The sequence below is a fragment of the Callorhinchus milii genome, unplaced genomic scaffold (genome assembly GCF_018977255.1).
Source record: "Callorhinchus milii isolate IMCB2004 unplaced genomic scaffold, IMCB_Cmil_1.0 Scaffold17, whole genome shotgun sequence".
Lineage (NCBI taxonomy): Eukaryota > Metazoa > Chordata > Chondrichthyes > Chimaeriformes > Callorhinchidae > Callorhinchus > Callorhinchus milii.
Genome location: NW_024704758.1, coordinates 2,959,422 through 2,979,631, shown reverse-complemented (window position 1 = coordinate 2,979,631; position 20,210 = coordinate 2,959,422). Strand labels below are relative to the sequence as shown.

Sequence of the window (20,210 nt, the reverse complement as noted above, 5' to 3'; positions counted from 1 at the left end):
GCAGATATTATTATGGGGTTCCTTATTTCCTTTCTATCTCCATTTCTCCCCATATCCATCAAATGCAAGACTTCTTATTAATAACAGAAATGAACTATGGTAACTGCTGACATGAAATCTGGTTAATAGTTTCTGACCTATTTATGGTGAGCAGCGTTCCCAAGTGGTGACAAAGGCCTGAGGTATTGATAAATGTCTCATTTCAGCGTTTTGCAAACACATACCACTATTTTATATATTCAGTGGATGTGGCCATGTGGATTTCCCTATCTAGTGTACAGATAAAATTAAACCTTTATATTATTTATCAGTAGTTTTTGGTATAATAATATACACTGTCTGGAAAATTCCCAAAGAATGCCTTTAAAATAAAATTCAAGTATTAAGTAATAACTCCCATGATTGTAAATCCTTTAAGTTAAATCTACATTCATTTTTGCACATTAATTTTATTGTAGTGATAGTGACATTAAAAGCAGTCCCCAAACTGAATAAAACCATCCCAAAATATTCATTCTAGTGAGAACTGCATATTTTTCGAACCTCTTTTTGTGTTTCAGTGTTATATTTGGAAAATACATTGAAAAAATACTTTTTAAAAAAAGGCGAATTGGTCATAGGCCCAGATGAAGAGGCAGGTTTTATGGTGGGAGTTAAAGATAGGGGGAGAAGGAGGGACTTCCAGAGATTAGGGGCATAATAGCTGAAGGCTTGGCTATCAGTTGTGGCCTGGAGGGTGTGAGGGACATGCAGCAAGCCTGAGTTAGCTGAGCAGAAGATGCAGAGGAGTGGTGTAGAAGAAGATCATAGAAATGGGGGTGCTTGGTAAAGGTGACATTTATAGGTGGGGGTGACGGACCCAGCTGGCAAGGACTGAAATGATAGGTGTGGAATTTGGTGCAGGTGAGGATGTGGGGAGAAGAGGTTTTGATTATCTGGAGCTTATGGATGTTAGAGCGAGGGAGACCAGTGAAGAGTGCATTAGAAAAGTTTCGGTGGAAGGTGTGAATAAGGGTTTTGCACCATTGGTGCAAAATGGGGTCAGAGACAGGCAATGTCGCAGAGGAGAAGAAAAGCAGGGACCAAATGTGAGGGAGGAAGGAAAGCTGAGGATTGAACTGGATGCCAAGGTTGTCCTCTAGTTTGGTAAATTTGATGACTAATACAATGACAGAGACCATGGAAGTAACACTCGTGTGTGGAAAAAGTAAATGCCATTGTCAGTATAGACTTTTTGCAAACGCCTCTGAACTTTGTACTCGCAGGCTTTTCATAAACGTCAGCAACTTGCATCACTGCCTTTTATGATTTATATTATCAGGTTCTGTTGTATTGGTAAATCAATCTATTGTTGGTGTGACTGCAATAATTTATTTTGTGTCAGCAACTGGTCATGCTATCCAATTGTTTGCGTCCTTCATTTCACTTCGTACATTTAAAATGATAAAACTATGATACCTGTTCATTTGCTGGCGTGTGATGAGGAAGGAGGGTGTGGGGAGGTAAGGGAGATTTGAGTCATGGCGGATAAGAATAGTTGTTGCAGTCCACACAGATTTAATTATTTCTCATTGCTGTACAGACTCCAGACAGTCTGTGCAACTAAAACTCGCCACCGCAGGGTCTTACAAATGGAATCTGGAATGAGATCAGATTCCAATTTAAAACAAAGTTTGTAGTCATATTTATATTGCCTCACTGGTCAAGTGATGGTATCATTTGGCTAATGGAGGTTCTTTCTAAAATTCCGGGAAAGACACTCTTCATCAACACTGAACGTTCAGTGGAAATTAATGCATCTGTTTAAAAGCAATAAGTAGGAAACTCATAGACCTAAGCTTCCTCTCTTTGTGAGGAGAGTTATTAATCAGATGAATTCCGGTTACAATAAGCAAAAGTGGAGCAAGGGACCAAATACAGTACTATGTTTTAAGAATGATTAAGAGTTTTAGGTGTCAGGTTTCTCTAAAGCATGTGGAAACTTAACTGGGTTGAAGAACGTAATATTTACATACAAATACACAATCACTACATTTTATAATAAAATTGTGTGACAAGCTTTGAAACATTTTGATGACGTGAAAAGGCGTAATGCAAGGATTATTTATCATATTTTCTGATATTCTAAATTCTTTATTTCTGCAGTATTGAGCGAGTGCCAAAACGTTATTGAGCACAAACTTTACACACTAAATTGAAACAAAAAGGAATGTATTAAGCCACCAAAAAGCCAAGGCATTCATGCAATAAAACGTATTTATTTCATTGTACTGTACATTATGCTGATGAGACATTACAGAAAAATGTATGTTATAGAGTGGCTAAGCCAACATTTTAGTCTAATTTGGCTTTTGTTTTGAATGCCTGATAACAGTTCTGATTATGCTTTATATATACAGCTGTTCATGGGAATTGACCTGCGTTTACTCTTGAGCTTTGTATCATTGAAAAAGCAAACTTCAGCAGGTTCAGATTTACGGTTATCATCTGCTGTCCTTCAGTTGTGCTGGCACACAAATCTGTATTATTCATGTTGTTTTGAAGGACTATAAGTGCATTGGCTTCATAAAAATACATTATGTACTACATTAGCTCCTTTTCCAGAATGCAGGAGCAAATTGTTTTTTGTCAGCTGGGTATCTTGATGCCAATCACCATGGCTAAAATTTGTTCAGACCAACTTCTGAGAGTTCCAATACAGGACAACACTATTATAACATGGGCATCTGGGTGGAGTATCTCATTATAAGCTTCCAGGTCATCTGGCATGGTTTGCCATCTTACCTAGTGTACTGGATATTCACTGAAATGTGTGGGTGTTCGCCTATAAATATGCACACTGCTCTTTACAGCAAATCCTGTGAAATGTTTTGACGATGTGAGAAGGTGCTATATTCAACATAAAGGTTATTATTTTTGAATTCCTCAACCCTGGTTAGTAGGGTTAATTGCAAAATTGTGTTGTTATTTAAATTTAACCCAGAAGAATTTAATCCAGGAAATTCACTTTGGGACTATTCTGTGGGATCAGAAAGCTGCCAGAAGCCAGAAAAAAATAAGATATAAGAGAAAAGTAATGATAAAATGTTAGAAATTTTATCCATCAAGATAAAAATGGGCATGTCATTTGCAAATGTGAGTTATTTTTGCTTTTCACTTCCAGCTACAAAGTAACTTCTCTCACCTGTCATTTGTCATTTAGTTGATTGTTAGTCAGTTAGTTGATTGGCGGATCGCTTTCTGGGCGTAATAATCCCTTCAAAATATAATAATAATAATTTGGTCACTCAATTCACCACTGTTTATGAGACACTGCTGTGTGCAATTAATTGGCTGTTATGTTTCGTCCACAAAATTTTCACTTTACAGTATATTCTGTGAAGCGCTTTGAGAGTCTTGAAGATGTGATAAGGTGCTGTATCAATGCAAGGACTATTATTATTTGGAATGCAAAAGTTGACCATTGACGTGAGAACCTGTACTAAAATTATAGTGGTAGTCTGTTTTTATAATCTAAATTTTCAATGATTGTTCACTGTTTTCAGGGTACCAATGGAGCTTCATCAAGACCCAGCCTACATTATGCGCCCAGGCACAGTCAGGGTGTTGGATTTTGGGGAATCCGCTTTGCTAAACCCCAGTCCAGTTGTTAAAGAGGAAAAAGAAAAAGATATGCTTGTTGAAGAATACCTTTCTCCATCGAGATTGGTGAGACTATTTATTTATAAAAGTAGCCGCACATTTCCTTTGTTAGAAAATCTACAATTTTAGATCAGGAACAATGTATTTATTCCCTGTCCCACAACAGACACACGCATGCGTTGTCAGTCTTTTGGAGTGTTTGCAATTGGGATGTCTAGAATTGTAATTTGTCTGAAAGGCACAGTATGATGTCAGATGTGACTTGCTCATCTCATGTTAGACAATATAGCGTGCAAATCATGTACAAGTACATTCTTGGTGAAGGGATGATGCAGGAAGATCTTTTACCAAGTACAAATTTGAGTTCTCTTTGATGCAGTCAGTACTATCACAATTTATTCATCTGTAACATTTAAAAGGAGATCTTCTAAGAGAAACAGTGATGCAAACTAATAATTGTTGTGAGCAATTGCTCAACCTGTGGCAAATATGTTAACCTTATGCTGATCTACAGTAGAAAGCCACTTTCCCATGCTATCTCGCACCTTATCCAATGATCTGTTTCAGCCTTGAGGAATTTGTGGCCGTTTCAAGTTGGGGCTAGTTGTTTGATTTGGGAAGACTGAAAAGGTTTTTTTAAAAATCCTTTCCTACCTAGAAACTTAAAGGAAACCAATTGCTTTTATTTTCAGTGAAAATTGGCCACTTAACTTTTCACCTCACACTTTTGCTCTGAAACATTTTTCTTAAAACGCATCTCAATTTTCTATTTGGCGCATGAGCAGAAGCACCATTTTGACACTTGTCAGTATTTCTGTGTAGGTATTTGAGGATATCCTTCCATTGTTTGATGTAGTTTTTTTTCCTACTTGCACAACCGAAAGAACAATTTGTCACTTTACACCAATGCACAACCGTTAGTAATAATAAAAAACTGCAAGTCTGCACATTCTTCAGTTTGGCAAGGCAGAATCAGTTTTAAAATGTTCTTTAGGGACTTTCAGCCTTCGGAAATGGTGTTTGTGTAGTCCTGCCCACAGACAGCTGTAAGTGCCAGAAAAACCCAATATGTTAATCTTAAGTAGCATTTTGTAAAAATGTTACATAAAAGAAGGTTTGAAATCGTTATTAAATAACCTTAAAATTGATATTTTAGAGTGGAATGAGTTCTGAACAGGTCTACAGTAACACTAACCCTAACCATGGTCACAAAGTCCACAGAAAGAGATCATAGACTCGAACTCAGAAAAGTGGATATGAACAGAGTTCAGATTTACACAGAGTGATGAATGGACAGCCCAGGGAGGTGGTGGAGCCAGATTGTGACAACAAATTCAAAAGGGGATTGGATAATTATTTGGCCAGGAAATTGATTCAAGTGTATGAGAGACAGTAGTATAGTGTTTTTAAACATTGGAATAGAAATATATCAAGTGCTATATTATAATGTTATTGAGAAAACTGAATTTACAACCAGCTCCAAAATATATATATATTTTAAATGGTCCCTTATTTCATGCAAGAACAACTAAGGGACTATTTTGGAGTGGAGCTCAATTGATTCACACCCGCTGTTTATTAATGCAGCGTTGTCAATTGATGCGTTACTGAAAGCACCACCTCAAGGTGGTCTCAAGGCTTCAGAGTCCTGTTTTCAGTGGTTAGAACATTTTCCTCGCAAGCGAGAGGCCTGGGTTCGATTCTCGGCAGGGGAAAATGTTGGGCAAGTTTCCTTACTCCATATGCCTCTGTTTACCCAGCAGTAAGTAGGAACCTGGTTGTTAGTCAATTGGCAGATCACTTTTCCAGCAGTAATAAATGCTTAAAAAAATAATAAATTGGTCACTCAATCCATGACTGTTTGTGGCATACTGCTGTGTGCAATTGGCTGCCATGTTTCACCCACAAAATATAGAGTCAATTCACTTTACAGTATATTCTGTGAAGCGCTTTGAGACGTCTTGAATACATGATAAGACGCTATATCAAAAGCACCCATTATTATTATTATCCAGCAGCAGGGTTCCAGGGCGATTTGTGTTTTGATCATACTGAAGCCTGATTGATGCTGTGCAGTTTGAGCAAGGCATAGCGAAGCAGGCGAGCAGCTGGAGTGTGTTTTATTTTATTAATAATAATATAATTTTGGCCTTTCCTCTCACTGCCAAGTTCTGGTAATAAGAATAGATGAGAACACTGGCCCTAATTATTTTCTTTAAAATCATGTTCACTTCTGCAGAACATAAACTTGTATGAAAACGTTTCTGCACTGGGATATATCCAAAGCACTCAAGAGTAAAGCTGTGTTTGATGACCACTGGCCATAATCTGCATTTCGTTGCAAATCAAAACGCATTAAATTCATGTGATTTGATAGCAACTTGAATGCAAACTGAGTGATGGAGTGAATCCATACTTTCTGTTACAAAATTCCCAACAGGTCCTTGTGACCAGCATATTCTGGGCAGCTAGTCAGTGAGGCACAATGTCTTTCCTGTATATCTACAGCAGGTCAGTCCTTGAACATATTCAAGACTGAGATAGATAGATTTCTTATTGCAAAAGGGATTAAGGGATATGGGGATAAGGCAGGGTCAGGTTATTAGCTGGAGTTAGATTAGAAGATCAGCCATGATTGAATGGCGGGGCAGGCTCGAAGGGCCGAATGGCCTACTCCTGCTCCTATATGTTATGTCATTCTGGACTGGGAGCTTGTATCCAAATAGTATGAAGTGGAGCAAAGCAAGTTGGCATTAATTTGCTTCAATTCACAAATGTCAACATATTTGTAGCTAGACATTTACAGTGTGAGACCATTAAATTCCCAAAGGAGTAGAGCGGTTGTAAGGAAGGCACAGAATAGGTTCAACCTTCTGTTTTTATAGAATAATATCATTGCTGTTCCATTGATCATTTCAAATCTTCCACAGAGAATATGTTCAGTTTGAAATTAGACTTTTTAATTAAATGTGCTATCCTTCTTTTGAAGTAAATTTAAAAGATGTCCTGCTTATGTGAAAGGCACTATATAAATGTAAATTGTATTCTAAATTTTACACAAGTTCTGTTTCTATGAAATGTGTTGGACTTTCACATACTCTTTCCTCAAGTCTGTGCCAGAATGGTGAACATAAGTGAGCTATTTAATTGTAGAGTGAGCTGATCTTTTCTTCATAAGTGCACTAAAAACAGAGGAGTCATAACCAGTGATCAGGAATTGGAAATCCAGGTAAATTTTTTCCCACTCTTACCCAAAAGGGTCTAGCCTAACAATTCACTGCAGCCCAACTCAAGATTGATCAAGCCGGTGGAGAACAAGGAGTAAACCTGAAAATACTACAAGTGACCATTCCGTTAAAATAAATTAATTTTTATTTAGTTTGGTCACATGTCACCTTTAGGGTGTTAAAATCAAAACCATTAATGCATATACAGGGTGACCAAAAAGTCATAATACCATTACAATGTCTAATAAGTCTTAAAGAAATTATGTTTTTTTAAGATAACAGGGTAGCTATCACAACTTTTTGATCACCCGTACAAACAGTTCTCTTAATGATTGTTCTAACTGAAATGAAATCTGGGCACTAATGTTATCGTCCAGTTTCATAGACTTTGATTTGACAAATTACCAGGATTAATGGGATCTCAACATATGACATTTCAAAGTGGATTCCTCAGTGCTATCTGATCTTGTCGCAATAAGGTTTTGTTACCCTATAAAGTCAAGTGACATCAGTTGTGTGTGCACACTACAACACCTACAGACAATTGTACTAGAAAATGTAATTAATGAAGATGAAACAAAATTCTGGAAGGATGAAATAAAAATTGGAAATGCCAGTGGGTCCTTAACTAGACCTACTTCCACCATTCTGTTGAGAGGCATCAACAACATTGACCTGTCCCGCCCTTGGAGATGCTTTTAGACTTGCTGTGCATTTTCCTACATTTCTTGTTTATATTTATTTTCAAGATTCCTAACCTTAGTTTACAGATTGGAATATTAGCTCAAATTTTCATCCACGTGTAACTCACTAAGGCAAATGTAATTGGATTTGATTGAATTAACATTTTTGTGTTGACAAAGCATAATTTGCAGATGAATTCAAATTACATGTGATGATTTGGGGTGCTTATTTTGTGCTTATAATGCCTAACAATTTTGTCCTCCGGTAACTAGGTTAATTGGGGATTTAGTTTGCAAATAATGTTTTTTTGGACAGCGCCATTGCTGCATTGTGTTCCATCTGGCAACTTGGCATTATCAATCTTTCTCTTCACAGCAAGCACTGACAGAGACAGATGATCTCCAAGAGGTGAAGGTTCTGGAGATGCGTGTGGATACACAGGATAGCAGCCTGGGAAACTTTGGTGAGAAACCTCTTCATCATATGGTGCTATTTAAATCTATTTCATGTTACGCTTTATCAGTAGAACATTTCAATTTATATAATCTTTTTGCTCATTGGTCTATTTTAACTGCTTAATTGGTTTTACTTTCACCTCTGAGTCAGAAGGTTGTGGGTTCAAGGCCCATTTCTCTGGTTCTTTACATTTTTATGTTCTTATTTGTTCCTTTTGATATATCTTTAATGATACATTGGCACAAGGTCACAGTACAGGTCACAGGTTAAAAAAAGGAGAGTTTTTTGAAGGAAGGAGAAAGGTAGCACACAGCTTTCAGCATTTGAGATTCAGAGTACAGATACTGTGAGAAGTAGTGGAAGGACATGGGCTGACAGCAGTGAGCCTTGTCTGGAAGCCATCATCTCAGCTACGTAGGTATGCTTTTCGCCCACGCAATATATAGTCACAGTATATTCTGCGGATTGCTCAACAATGTGATAAGGCACTGTTATATCAAATGCAAGAATTATTATTGGGGAGGCTGGGATCTGGTGTGTAAGTTGCAGCAAACTGGGGCAAGGGACAGGGAGAGAAATAATTTTTGCAAGTGTTTTCCAAAAATACTACAGAAGGACCATTCTCAAAGTTTCTTTTGCAATTGGACATTGGACAGTCACTTTGAAAAAGAAAATCTATGTAATTCAAAAGCTACAAAGAAAATTGTAGGGTTACGTATTAGTTTTCAATGTAATATTAACATGTGCTGAATGCAAATTATATATATTTTTGGCATTGAAGGGTATATTTAACGATGCCAAAACGGTTTAATAATTATAAATATTTGGTCTTCCTAAACATTGCAGGCTAAAAAAACTCTTTTTTTATAGCTTGTGTTCATCTGAGGTAGTACAGTGCTGCCATTTTCAAACTCGATCTGTTTATCATTTTGACAGTTGCTTAAAGTTGGCTTATGTAAAACCCATAAGGTCAGAAATCGGTCACCTTTCTTTACACCTCCCAATGCTGTGGCTTTTTTAAAAAATCGTATATCACTGCAGTAAAGTAATACATATTTGAATATCCAGTGAAGCTGATGTTTTGAAAGCATAATTTTATTAATTTAAAATGAGGTTAGGGGAAGGCAAAAAAAAGGTCAGAAAAGTGTTCAAAGGCTGAGAGAGAGTCCACCATTACCTCTGAACAACAGACGATGGGCAGTAAATGTTGGCCCTACCAAGATTGTCCAAATCTCCAAATTAGGGAAAACAAAGTATCTTAATACAGCTCCAAATTAATTGGCAATCTTAATCTATATGTATATTTATCATGAGGGTTCATTTATATGCTTAGAATATTGAATCCTAATTGTGGAGGATATATCTGTAATCTCAAGTATGCTACTTGCAACTCCAGTTGAATGTCGACAAGACCGAAGCCCTCCTCCTCACCTCAGGCATTGTCAACATGTCCATGGATACGTTGTCCATCCCACTGAGCCGTATGGAACCATGATGTCTTGTTCAATCCTTACCCTCCACCCCTCGTGGCTCCAACTCCCAGCTAAGGTGCAAACCCTTCACTGTGCAGCGCCTTGGAACGTCCTCCCAACGTGAAAGGAGCTAGATAAATATAAGTTGTTGTTGTAGTCGTCGCATTAAACAGTTTAGGTTTGGTGCCTGCCCTGTATAGAGTTAGCAGGTCACAGCCAGGGCAATGGTGAAGTATTCAAATTGGCCACAGCATCGCCATTGTTCAGGAGGTGAACAGCTGGGGCTTTCAAATCTGCTTTTCTGTATGGGTGTTGGGTGTGGCTCAGCTGTGACAGCCTCACATCTGAATAACTGGCCAACATATTGTCTAAGCTGAAAAATGGACATTTGAGTGAGGCACCAGAGAGCTGGCAGGAACCAAAAGAATGTACAGGGCTGGAAGAGATTATTGCTGTAAAGTTTTTTTTAGTTAAAAACTATACTGGTCTATCCTTTACACCTCAATTGAATTCTCTAAATAGCAATATAAATCCCTCTTCAATTACATTTAAATCAGCTCATTATCACATTGAAATGCCTGAGCGCAAAAAAAAGAATTACTGTCCATTAAATTGTAGCAAAAGCAGCTTTCTATATTGTACATCTAAATGCAAAAGCAATAACCGAATGATATTGAGAAGAAATTTATAATTTATTCCCACCAATTCCTGGCTCAGCTCTTGGAACTCATGGGTGACCAGAAGTCTGTCCAAAATGGTTTTGATTTCTGAATGGGAGATGGATTGTAAAATCAAGGGGAAATCTAAGATTAAAATAAGGCTTGCTTGATTTTAATAAGTACAGTCATAACATACCTAAAATGGTTGGGGCAAAATAGTTACAAGTGGAGGCAAGTTCACCAAGAGAATAATGATACTAAAGTTTTTTATTAAAGTAATACCTTGTTAATTTCCCGATAATTAAAGCAGAGATCCATTCTGTTTGGTCCCTGCAGCTATTGTGATTGAAGTGGCAGTAACTTTAACATTATTTCTGATCTTTTTAGGGATTTTTGGGGAGGATATGTGGTTTCAGCAAAGATGTAACTTGAGGGCAGTTTTGTGCAGAAATAAGTCCTTTATGTCTTTTTGTTTGAACTGCATTTTACTCTGCAATACCTTGACAAGTAGCGTGTGAAAACTTGCCAGCAATTGCATAGTTTGGAGTATTGAGTTATGAGATCAGCATTCATAAGGAAATTGATCCCAAGCTCTTTTGAATGCATTGTTTGTGTTACTATTCTGTGGCTTGCACATATGAAACTGTGACTGATTTAATGAACTTCAGAAGATATTAGAAGTAGTTTAGTGTATTAAGTCGTGACCAAGTTTTGCTGGCATTCAAAGAATGCCATGGGTCTCTGCCATTTTAAGCTTGTGATTGTTTCTGAAGATACTTTCCTCATTGTTTATAACAACCAAATGAGTAAATGTGAAAATCTTTTTCACTTATAGGTATTTATTTGCCAAATTTGATTGAGCTAAAACTGAACAACAGCTTTATTGTATCTGTAAGGTAGGTATCTACTTTGTGCAAAATTAAAATTAAGCTGTATTTACCTTAGCCTTCCTCCTCCATTGTGCCATCTGAACTAAGCCACAGGGCACTTTTATCCTGATTGCTGAAGGTTTTACTCTACTGTTTTTTCTGCCAGTTTATTTGGCTTGATATTCCTATTAACGTAAAACACAGCATATGCATTCCATCTTTACATTTGCCTAACTCACACGTTGCCATTCCAATTGCATTCTATGTAAATTAGAGATACAACACTATCAGGGTAGTTATAATCTTCAGCCTAAGGAGTGTCCTTTTATTGTGTACAGGCTACATATGCTATATATTTGGTACATTTATTTTGAAGCTTAGTCGTTACTAGCCCTATAATCAGTGCAACAATAGTTCTCCAACCAACCAACAAAGATTTTTTTGGGCTGAAACTCATAAATAAAAGCTGATCTATATAGAATGGAATTTTCCCAGTGCCTGATATGATATCTGTACTGTGCTCAGATGCCAGAGTTGCAGATTTCGCCATCAATACTGTCATGCCACTTCTCGGATGATTCATTGTGATCAATTCAAATGATATAGCATAGTATTCGGGGGAGGGAAGGAATAATACGAAAAGATTTAATCATTGTGACTTGTACATTGTTGCCTCAATCTGCTCTTTGTCTACAGTAGTTCTGTGTCACATTTGAAACGCTTTGCTTCACATGTGGCCCAGACTGTTACCTCTCTGAGGCCCAGTTGCCTGAACGGGAAGACCTTGATGTCTAGAAGTTATCCATCTGGTGACTAAATAATTTCTGCTAAAACCGTTTTTCTTTGGTTTGACTAATTAATTTTGTAGAAATTCTTTCCAACTGGCTTCCTTGGACTTTTGAACCATCAGTTGAGTAATTATGAATGGAACAATGCTTTATCCAGTTTGTATAATTGTGGTTTCAAAGAGAGAAGGGGTCAAAGAAAAATTGTTGTTTCTTAAATTATACTTCTTGACAAACCATTCAAGCATCGCTAGATATTTTTCTGCTCTGTTTGATGCTGGGCAGGGTGGGGTTCTACCATACTGACACAATAGTCTGTTAAAAATAAATCTCTTCAAGTATTTCTGTGTCATATGATGTGAATTTTTTTATTCTTTCAAGGTTTTCTCTTCCAATTTTTTTTCTCTTCCACTCAGGTGTGGTTCCACAGGTACCATTGCTCAAATAGCCATTACTATGTGTGAACAATGTTAGTGCGTGTTGGTACACTTCATCATAGCTGAATCCTAACATCCACACGCATATACGTCCGCGCACACAATGACAACACCTTTGAGCAAGGGCTCACCCCACTCCTCCCACACACTCACAGGCACACATACACACATGTTTGTTAATTTAAGGCATTGAGGCTATTTTCTAGCACCCTTAGTGCCTCCTTACTTGCTAAATAGCTAACTCAGCACAGAATGGATAATTCCCTAGTATAGTCTGGTGTGCACTGGGTACTGCCTCAATGCATGAGGCCATCAAGGGAGTTTTTGGCCAGGGTTAATCATTAGGAAAGCAGATCTCAATTCCCAAGCCATAATCCCACCCCCTGGTCCTGGAGTACGCACCCCTGTCCGGTTTCAGACTTGGCAGAAAGTGGCCAGTGTACGTTCTGCAGCTGGGAGGGGGAATAATCTGGGCTTTGTTTACGTTCAAGTGGGGAGTTGTGTCATATCCATTTGCTTCCAGCTCCCCGCCCCTGTAGTGGAGATGGAACTTCCTTACAATCAAATACAGCATTGCTCCACCTAGTGGGGAATTGCTGAGAATCTGCAAACCGTGCTTGACTGGGGTAAACCAGACTGAGTGAGATATAGCTCTTGGGACTTAAACCTGCTCCACTATTGAAAAAGATTCAGCTCATTCAGAACTCTGCTACCCGCAGACTTACCCAGACTTGACTCCGTACACCCGTCTCACCAGTTCTGGCCCAGGCTCCACTGGCTCCCCATCACCGAACGGATCGACTTCAAGATCCTCACTCTCGTGTTTAAATCCATTCACTCCCTGGCACCTCCCGACCTCTCCGACCTCCTCACTCCCCAATCCACCACCCGGCGCCTCCGCTCGACTGGCACCGGCCTCTAGCTTGTCCCTTGCACAATCTGCTCTGCCATTGAGGGTCGTGTTTTCAGCCACTACGCCCCGAAGCTCTGGAACACTCTGCCTCAATCCCTCCATCTTACCCCCTCTTCCCTTTTTCAAATCCCGCCTGAAAACCCTTTTCGACCGTGCTTACGGTCACCCCCCGGCTCGGAGTCAGGCTCCGCTACTGTTAAGGCCCTGAGTTGCTACCCTGAGTGGAGGACACTATATAAGTGCAAGTTGTTGTTATTGTTCATGTTCATGTAATGTCATGCATAATTAATTGAAGTCAGCAGGTTCCTGCAGATTGCAGCACCCTTTCATGTGGTTTTATTACACAAGACCTTTCCACAAGTAGATGATGTGCACTTTTGAAGCAACCCCTTTTATGTTTGCTTTTTCAAATCCTTATTAGAAATCTCCCAGGAGCATTGAGATAATCTATGTGGAAGCCATGCTTTTGCAGGTATAATTTATAGCAAAATATAAAATATTTTCCAATTGCAATTACAGACAACATTACATGTTTTTTATTTTAAGAAAATATTTGGGGCTTGGAACTCCCTTTATTCTTTTTTTCTTGCTGGAATGTTAGAATTAGTTAAATACTGTTGTTAATAACCAGGAGAAACCTACTCTTATTCATCTTAATTTTCAACCATAATTACATTTTCGTGACACCCATCCTAGTTCAAACAACTGTTCCCGTTAAACTTACCTGAATTGCTCTTCCATTCAATCAAAAGGCCTGAAGAGTCTTCTTTATCTGAACATCTCTTGTCATCTAGGATTTTTATACTGTACTTTATTTAAGAAATGGTAGATTGACAGTTGTGTTGGATGTTCATGAGTAAAACAGTGCAGCAAGCTTCTCTGAAATAAAGCCAGTCTCAGAGAGTTTGACACTAGGGAAATCTATTCTAGGAACTAGATTTTCCAGACACTCAGAAGTTGGAATATTTCGCCTCAAAAACAAACTATACAATTGTAGCACAGTAACATTTTCAGACAAGAAGAGACTACCTGTCCAGTTTCCCACAAAGTTCTTTCAACATGTCTTATCTCTATTTCTGATGACCCCCAAATCTCGTCGACAATGTTAAACTTCCTTGTTCTCTGGGTTCAAAACTGATTTGACATTGTCTCACTTGAAGAGCCATTTGTGGGACCCTGCGCAAAATTGGCAGCCATGTTTTCCCTCAAAATACAGTTACTGTACTTTACAGTCAATCCTGTGATGTGCTTTGAGACGTCCTCCCAATATGAAAGGCAAATATCAAATGCAAGGATTATTTCAGTCAACTAATTAATTCTTTGTTTCTTCAATAAATGTTTAGAGACATTGGAACATCGTTAACTAAACTTCAGGTGCTCTGGATGGCTCAATGTGGACTTCCAGACCTGGACGGGATTCCTTCATTCTCCTCTTTGAAGGTCACTATTTGCAATTATCCAATAGCATCAGTAGCTTATGAAATTCTGAGTTCATGATTGACGGGTTTAAAAGTTGAATAAACAAACATGTGCTACTCCATCAGTGGAATTAACTAACCATTGTTAAATGTTCGTCTAGTGTTAAATCAGTCTAGTTGGAAACTTCTTATATTTTTGTTGCAGTGTCACAGAGAAATACCATAGTTGGGCAGGGTAATTTGGTCAGTGCATTAGCAATGTATTGTGATGCTGGGGATTACAAGTTGGACACTTGAACATGCCATAGGCGTGCTTATTTTTCTTTTCTTTTGTTCTTTTAAAGAATACTATCGTATTAAGTGTTTTGTTCCCTGATTGTCATTTGTTCCCATGTTTTGTAGGAATTGTACTTGGCGTATAACAACATTACAGACATCAGCCATGTGAGCATGCTGGACCACTTGGAAGTGCTGGATTTGGAAGGAAACAATATTGATGACATCATGCAGATCCATTACCTGGCTCTATGCAGCCAACTGAACACAATTACGTTGGAGGGTAATCCCATTTGCTTGAAACCAAGCGCAGAGGCACCAGAGGTAAATTAAAAAAAACACCTAATAATTCTGGCTTCATTTTCCATGCTGTCAACACACTATCTGATTTAATCTAACTTTATTTGATAAACATAAAAAAAATTAAAGCACTTCAGTTGTTCCATCCCCAGCCAAGAAAATGGGCAGTTATCTAAATCAAATGTATTTTAGGGTGTGTTTTTTTTTTTTGCATCATCATTATTATTTATCCAAAATATTTCAAATTGCTGAATTTAAATACTCCTTAAATAGTACTAAGTTTGCAGACTCTAGAATGTAAAAGCTAATGTAATGCTCTTGCACCGGAGATTGTTTTGAACGTGCACCAGGGCTGGCGTGGTTTGAGGCAGGAGGTGCACCTCTTCATTGCGGTGACGAAAACAAAGTGGACAATGCAGCTCATTGAAAGACGGTAACTCCAGAATAGAATTCAGCTGCAACCATGAAAGGCCTTCTCCAAACAGGCAGTGTAATACTCAATTCAAACCCATTGAAGAGGCCTCACTGATTTTATTAACATATTCCACACATCCACACATAATTAATGTGTTGCTGCACCTGCATTGTGCACTGTTATGTCTTCTCTTGAAACAAGCTGCAATCCTGCTCCATCTTTTTCCTTTCAATTTTGTTTCTGGAAAGGATAATTATTTTTGTTCTATCGTATATACGCACTTGTCTTCATAGGAGCCATCTTTATAGAAGAGTTAAAAAATGAGCTATATAAGCTTTATAGACTCACAGACTCTGTTAGCAGTGCCTTTTGTATGTTTAACATCTGGCAATCTGGCCTCCGATTAAATTATTGTTTTAAATTATTATGAGTTTATCCATTTTTCAACATAGAATTAAGAATGGAAATGAATAGAATTAAATCCAGTTTAAATGTTTTAGCTTTTTTTTGTGGCATTTTTCCACTATGAAGCAATGCTAGTAAAATTTGATTTCTAACAACAATTAGAGCTCTGGTAAACTTCCTTCAAAGGGATCCCATTATTGTAATGTATGTGGGTGCATGATCTTACAATTTAATCTCTTTATGACTGTACTTACACTTCCTGCAGATTGTGTGACCTCATATAGTACTTAGCTATGAAGTCACTTAGTTCAACAGTGCTTAGCATATAGCTGATTGAATGTCAGCCTCTAACAGAGCAATGCATTGTCCATCATAGTTTTTTTTTAAAAAGAGAGGACCAGTTACAGTTCTTCATGAGAGATAACTCTGTTGGGAGTAATTCTTCATTTTATCCTGATTTAACTAGAAGTTATTTGGAATTATGCACAAGGCTTGAGGTGCTCAGTGTATATTTGAAGCACTTTGAGACGTCTCGAAGCCATGATAAGGCACTATATCAAATGCAAGGATTATTATTATAAAATGCTGATTTATTTAAGTGAGCATTGAGAGTACCTTTCCTGGATCATCTTTTCTGGGTCACTCAGCTGACCAATATGTTGAGATCCTTAGCTTTTGTTACCAGGTATAACAAGAGGAGAAAGGGTTTTATTGTTCACAAGGGGATGGCTATCAATTACTTCTCCCTTTAGATGTTATGCATCATGATGAACCATTGTTCTGATAACTGGAGTACTGTCACTTTTTTGCCATGGCAAAAAAGGATCAAATCAGAAATTACTGTGTAGGTGTCAAAGTAATAAAAAATATTTGAGTTAGCAACACTGGTATTGAGTGCACACCTAGCTAATGGGGAAAAGCACAGATTTGTTGAGAGGCTTTTTTTNAAATCATGCAAAAAGCATGGTTCATATGCAGATTACAACATCACTGCACTTCCAGATGTCTCTTTGTAACTGCTGAGTGCTGGATCTGCCTAGATGTCAAACGTACTTCAATTTCAGTAACAAATTGTGCTAATAGTCTATCAACCATGCTTGGACAGTTGCAGTGATTCTTGTTGTATGGAAATAAATGTGATTGTAGCGATGCTGCTGATGTCATGTTCCCAAGCTGTTGCAGTTGGCAAGGGAACAATTTCCATCTGTTTTAATCGTCAGCAGAGCAAGTCTATGGTAAATGCATTTTGAATAGTGTCTCTGAGTATCTGGGTTTCAGCAACTAGGTATTTACTAGTACAGTCACTTTTTTTAGAAGATATAGAAACAATAACTGACAAATTGATAAAAGAATATATTTTAACCAAATTAGCAAATTCAAGTTCTACCTTTGTATTAATTTGCGACCAGTGTTATTTTATTTTTTTCACCAGATTTATTAATGTTAAGCTCTCTGAGACACTACCATGCATTTGATATAGCGCCATATCATGTCTTCTAGACGTCTCAAAGAGCTTCACAGAATATACTGTAAAGTGAATTGATTGTATATTTGCAAGATGTTCTTCATCTAACCCAATCCAATCTATTTAGGAGACCCGGACACTCCAGTCTGGAGATGTCGTCTTCAATGCCATCAATGCCTTGCTGAGGGAGTTCCTGCATTAGGTCTTCCTGAGTAGTGCAGGAAGCTTTCGCCTTTGTGCTCCCCAACCTTGCTGAGATTTGGCCTAATGGCTCTCTGGAGAATCCCAAATCGGAATCTCGACTGAAATTCAAACTCCAAAGACTTCCAGGAATGTGTGTACGAGTGTTTCTAATTACACATTTCAACATTTTTTCATTCACAAGTTTAAAACCTAATTCAGTAGTGAAATCACAATAGTTCCAATAATTGTGAACATTGTTAGTGCTGAGAGAAGCACTCGTAAACAGTATAAAGCTATGCCTATGGTAGCAGCTCCTAAACTGATTACCTGTAGAATTATAGATGGTGAGTGAGTTATAGTTATAGCCTGCTGCTCTGATGATTCAAATGACACTGTGAGCCAGGAGAGCGAAGCGCAAGATTACATTACACCCTTGATGCTCCATCTGTCACGTATAATTTTTGTAATCTATACTATGGTCTCAATAAAATGAAACCATACTAATGACTGTTAAAAGTACAGCTAAAATCACATTATGAGTGAGAGGCCAATGTGATGATCTCACTGCACAATATTGTCACATGAATCACAGAAGCGTATAACAAGGGAATTGGTTTCAGCCACTTTACCTCTGGTCTCTGGAGCTCCCTCCCTAAATCCCTCTGCCCCCACTCACAACAGGGCTTTAAAAACCTTTATAAAAACCTACTTATTCTGTCAGTTTCCCCCCTCCACCCCATTCTTTCTTTCCACCTTGTTCTTTGTCCCACACAATCCATTTAACGCGCTTCATGACAGTGTTTACATGAAAGGTGCTACTACGTAAGTTCATTGTTGTATATTGCACTTTGAAAGCAGAATTATATGCACTGAAAGCTTGGTATACATTCTACAACTATTGTATCGCAACTTGCACGGCTATTACAGACAGAATAACTTGATGCAGGCATTCTATTTTTATTAGACATTAACACACAATGTCAAGCTGTTGCTTAGCAATCGCTGGATGCTTTTTAAAGAAGGCTTCAAAAGCAATGAATCCATTCTGTCGAGTTTTTGTTGTATAGAAAAGGAAAGGCAATTAGCTTGGGGTGATTGACTGCACAGTGGAGACGGCTGAGGGCAAGGGGTTAAAGTGAAACCCGTCTCATTATAATCCCAAATACGATAACACTGAGTGAGTGGTTTCCTTGTTGGTTCCAGGATAGCTGCAAACCAGAATGGTCTATGGAAATCTATATTCTCTGCTACTGATATGGGTTTCATAGTTGCTAACAGTGGGTGTGCTTGTTAGTGAAACATTGATAAAGAAATCAGAGCTACCAAAAATGGATAATGTAAAAACCGACAGGTACTTTCAAAAGCAAATTTCTCTACATTACTTAACATTCAGGGTGCTTAAAATCCATTTAGCAAATAATAGGGAGAACACCTCACCCCTTCCTTTGCTTCCTTCAAGGCCCGTCCTCTTCGACCGCTCCTTCGGTCACCCTCCTACCCCCACCCTCTCTGCCCTCCACCCCTCCTGATCCCAAATCCTTGAAGGTCCTGCACCTTGGCATGCCTCCCGATGTGAAAGGCGCTATACAAATGTAATTTGTTGTTGTTATTCTTGGTCAATTGTTTAAACACAAATAAAATAGTCTTCATATTCATTTTATTATGTCCAGCTGACTGGTGACTGCCACTAAGTTTAAATGCAGATTTCATGCCTGGATTCTGGATTAGATTTCCTGTTTGCAGGGCAGCGTTAATTGCTCAAGTTATTGCTACTGAGCGACTTGTGAACCTACAGAAGCTACCATTAGTGATATAGTCAAAGCAAAGATTCAGGAAAAAACAAGCCCTCTTGCCACATTGTTTCACAGGCCAAATGGCAAAACTCAATCACAGATCAAAACAAAACCAGTTCAGGTTAATTTGCTGAGTGCCCTAATTTAGAGCGACATGTCCTTTTAAAATGTCCATGTGCTGAGAACCAGAGGCACATTTGTCCATTCGGGCTATGTTATATTAAAAATCTTGGTTACCTTCCAGTGTAATAATAATAATAATAATCCTTGCATTTGATATAGCGCCTTATCACGTCTTCGAGACATCTCAAAGCACTTCACAAAATATACTGTAAAGTGAATTGGTTGTATATTTTGTTGGTGAAACGACAAAGACATAAATCCATTTCCTGACAGTCTAAAGGGAAAGCCATTTGTATCCTTATACAATGTGCATCTCTTCCTACCTTTAACCTTCTTTAATTCCTGATTGTGAAGCAGGGCCAGGTTTACCTTGTGGGCATGCATTTTGTTTGATCCTTTGGCATCCAAAGGGGAAGAATACTCTTCAGATTGCAGCTGTCAGAAACTGTCAATAACAATCTTCAAGACAGATCTTTTTTCCTGATGTTCACCCACAAAACACAATAGTCACTGCACTTTACAGTATACCCGTTTCGAAGACATAAGGAGCTATATCAAATGCAAGAATTATTATCACGTGAAGTGCTTTGGGACATCCTTATTTTGGTTTTAGGATATGTTCACCAATATTGCTGGTTGCTCATCAGACCAGCAATTCTTTGGCTTCACCCTTCCTGGGCTTGTTGGC

At 38.2% G+C, this 20,210-nt stretch overlaps 1 protein-coding gene across 2 annotated transcripts in view; it reads left to right on the top strand.

Annotated features, from left to right (window-relative positions):
- The window catches only part of lrrc56 (leucine rich repeat containing 56), a 33,237-nt gene that overhangs the window by 1,319 nt on the left and 11,708 nt on the right, over positions 1–20,210 (top strand). The window contains exons 2-6 of one of the 2 annotated variants that reach the window (XM_007909343.2): positions 3,546–3,708; positions 7,929–8,016; positions 10,976–11,036; positions 14,488–14,584; positions 14,965–15,162. In XM_007909343.2, coding sequence (XP_007907534.1) covers positions 3,553–3,708; positions 7,929–8,016; positions 10,976–11,036; positions 14,488–14,584; positions 14,965–15,162 — 600 coding nt within the window. In that variant the 5' untranslated portion in view covers positions 3,546–3,552. Of the gene's footprint in view, positions 1–3,545; positions 3,709–7,928; positions 8,017–10,975; positions 11,037–14,487; positions 14,585–14,964; positions 15,163–20,210 lie in introns of those variants that run through there. The other variant, XM_042341622.1, reaches the window with a different exon arrangement.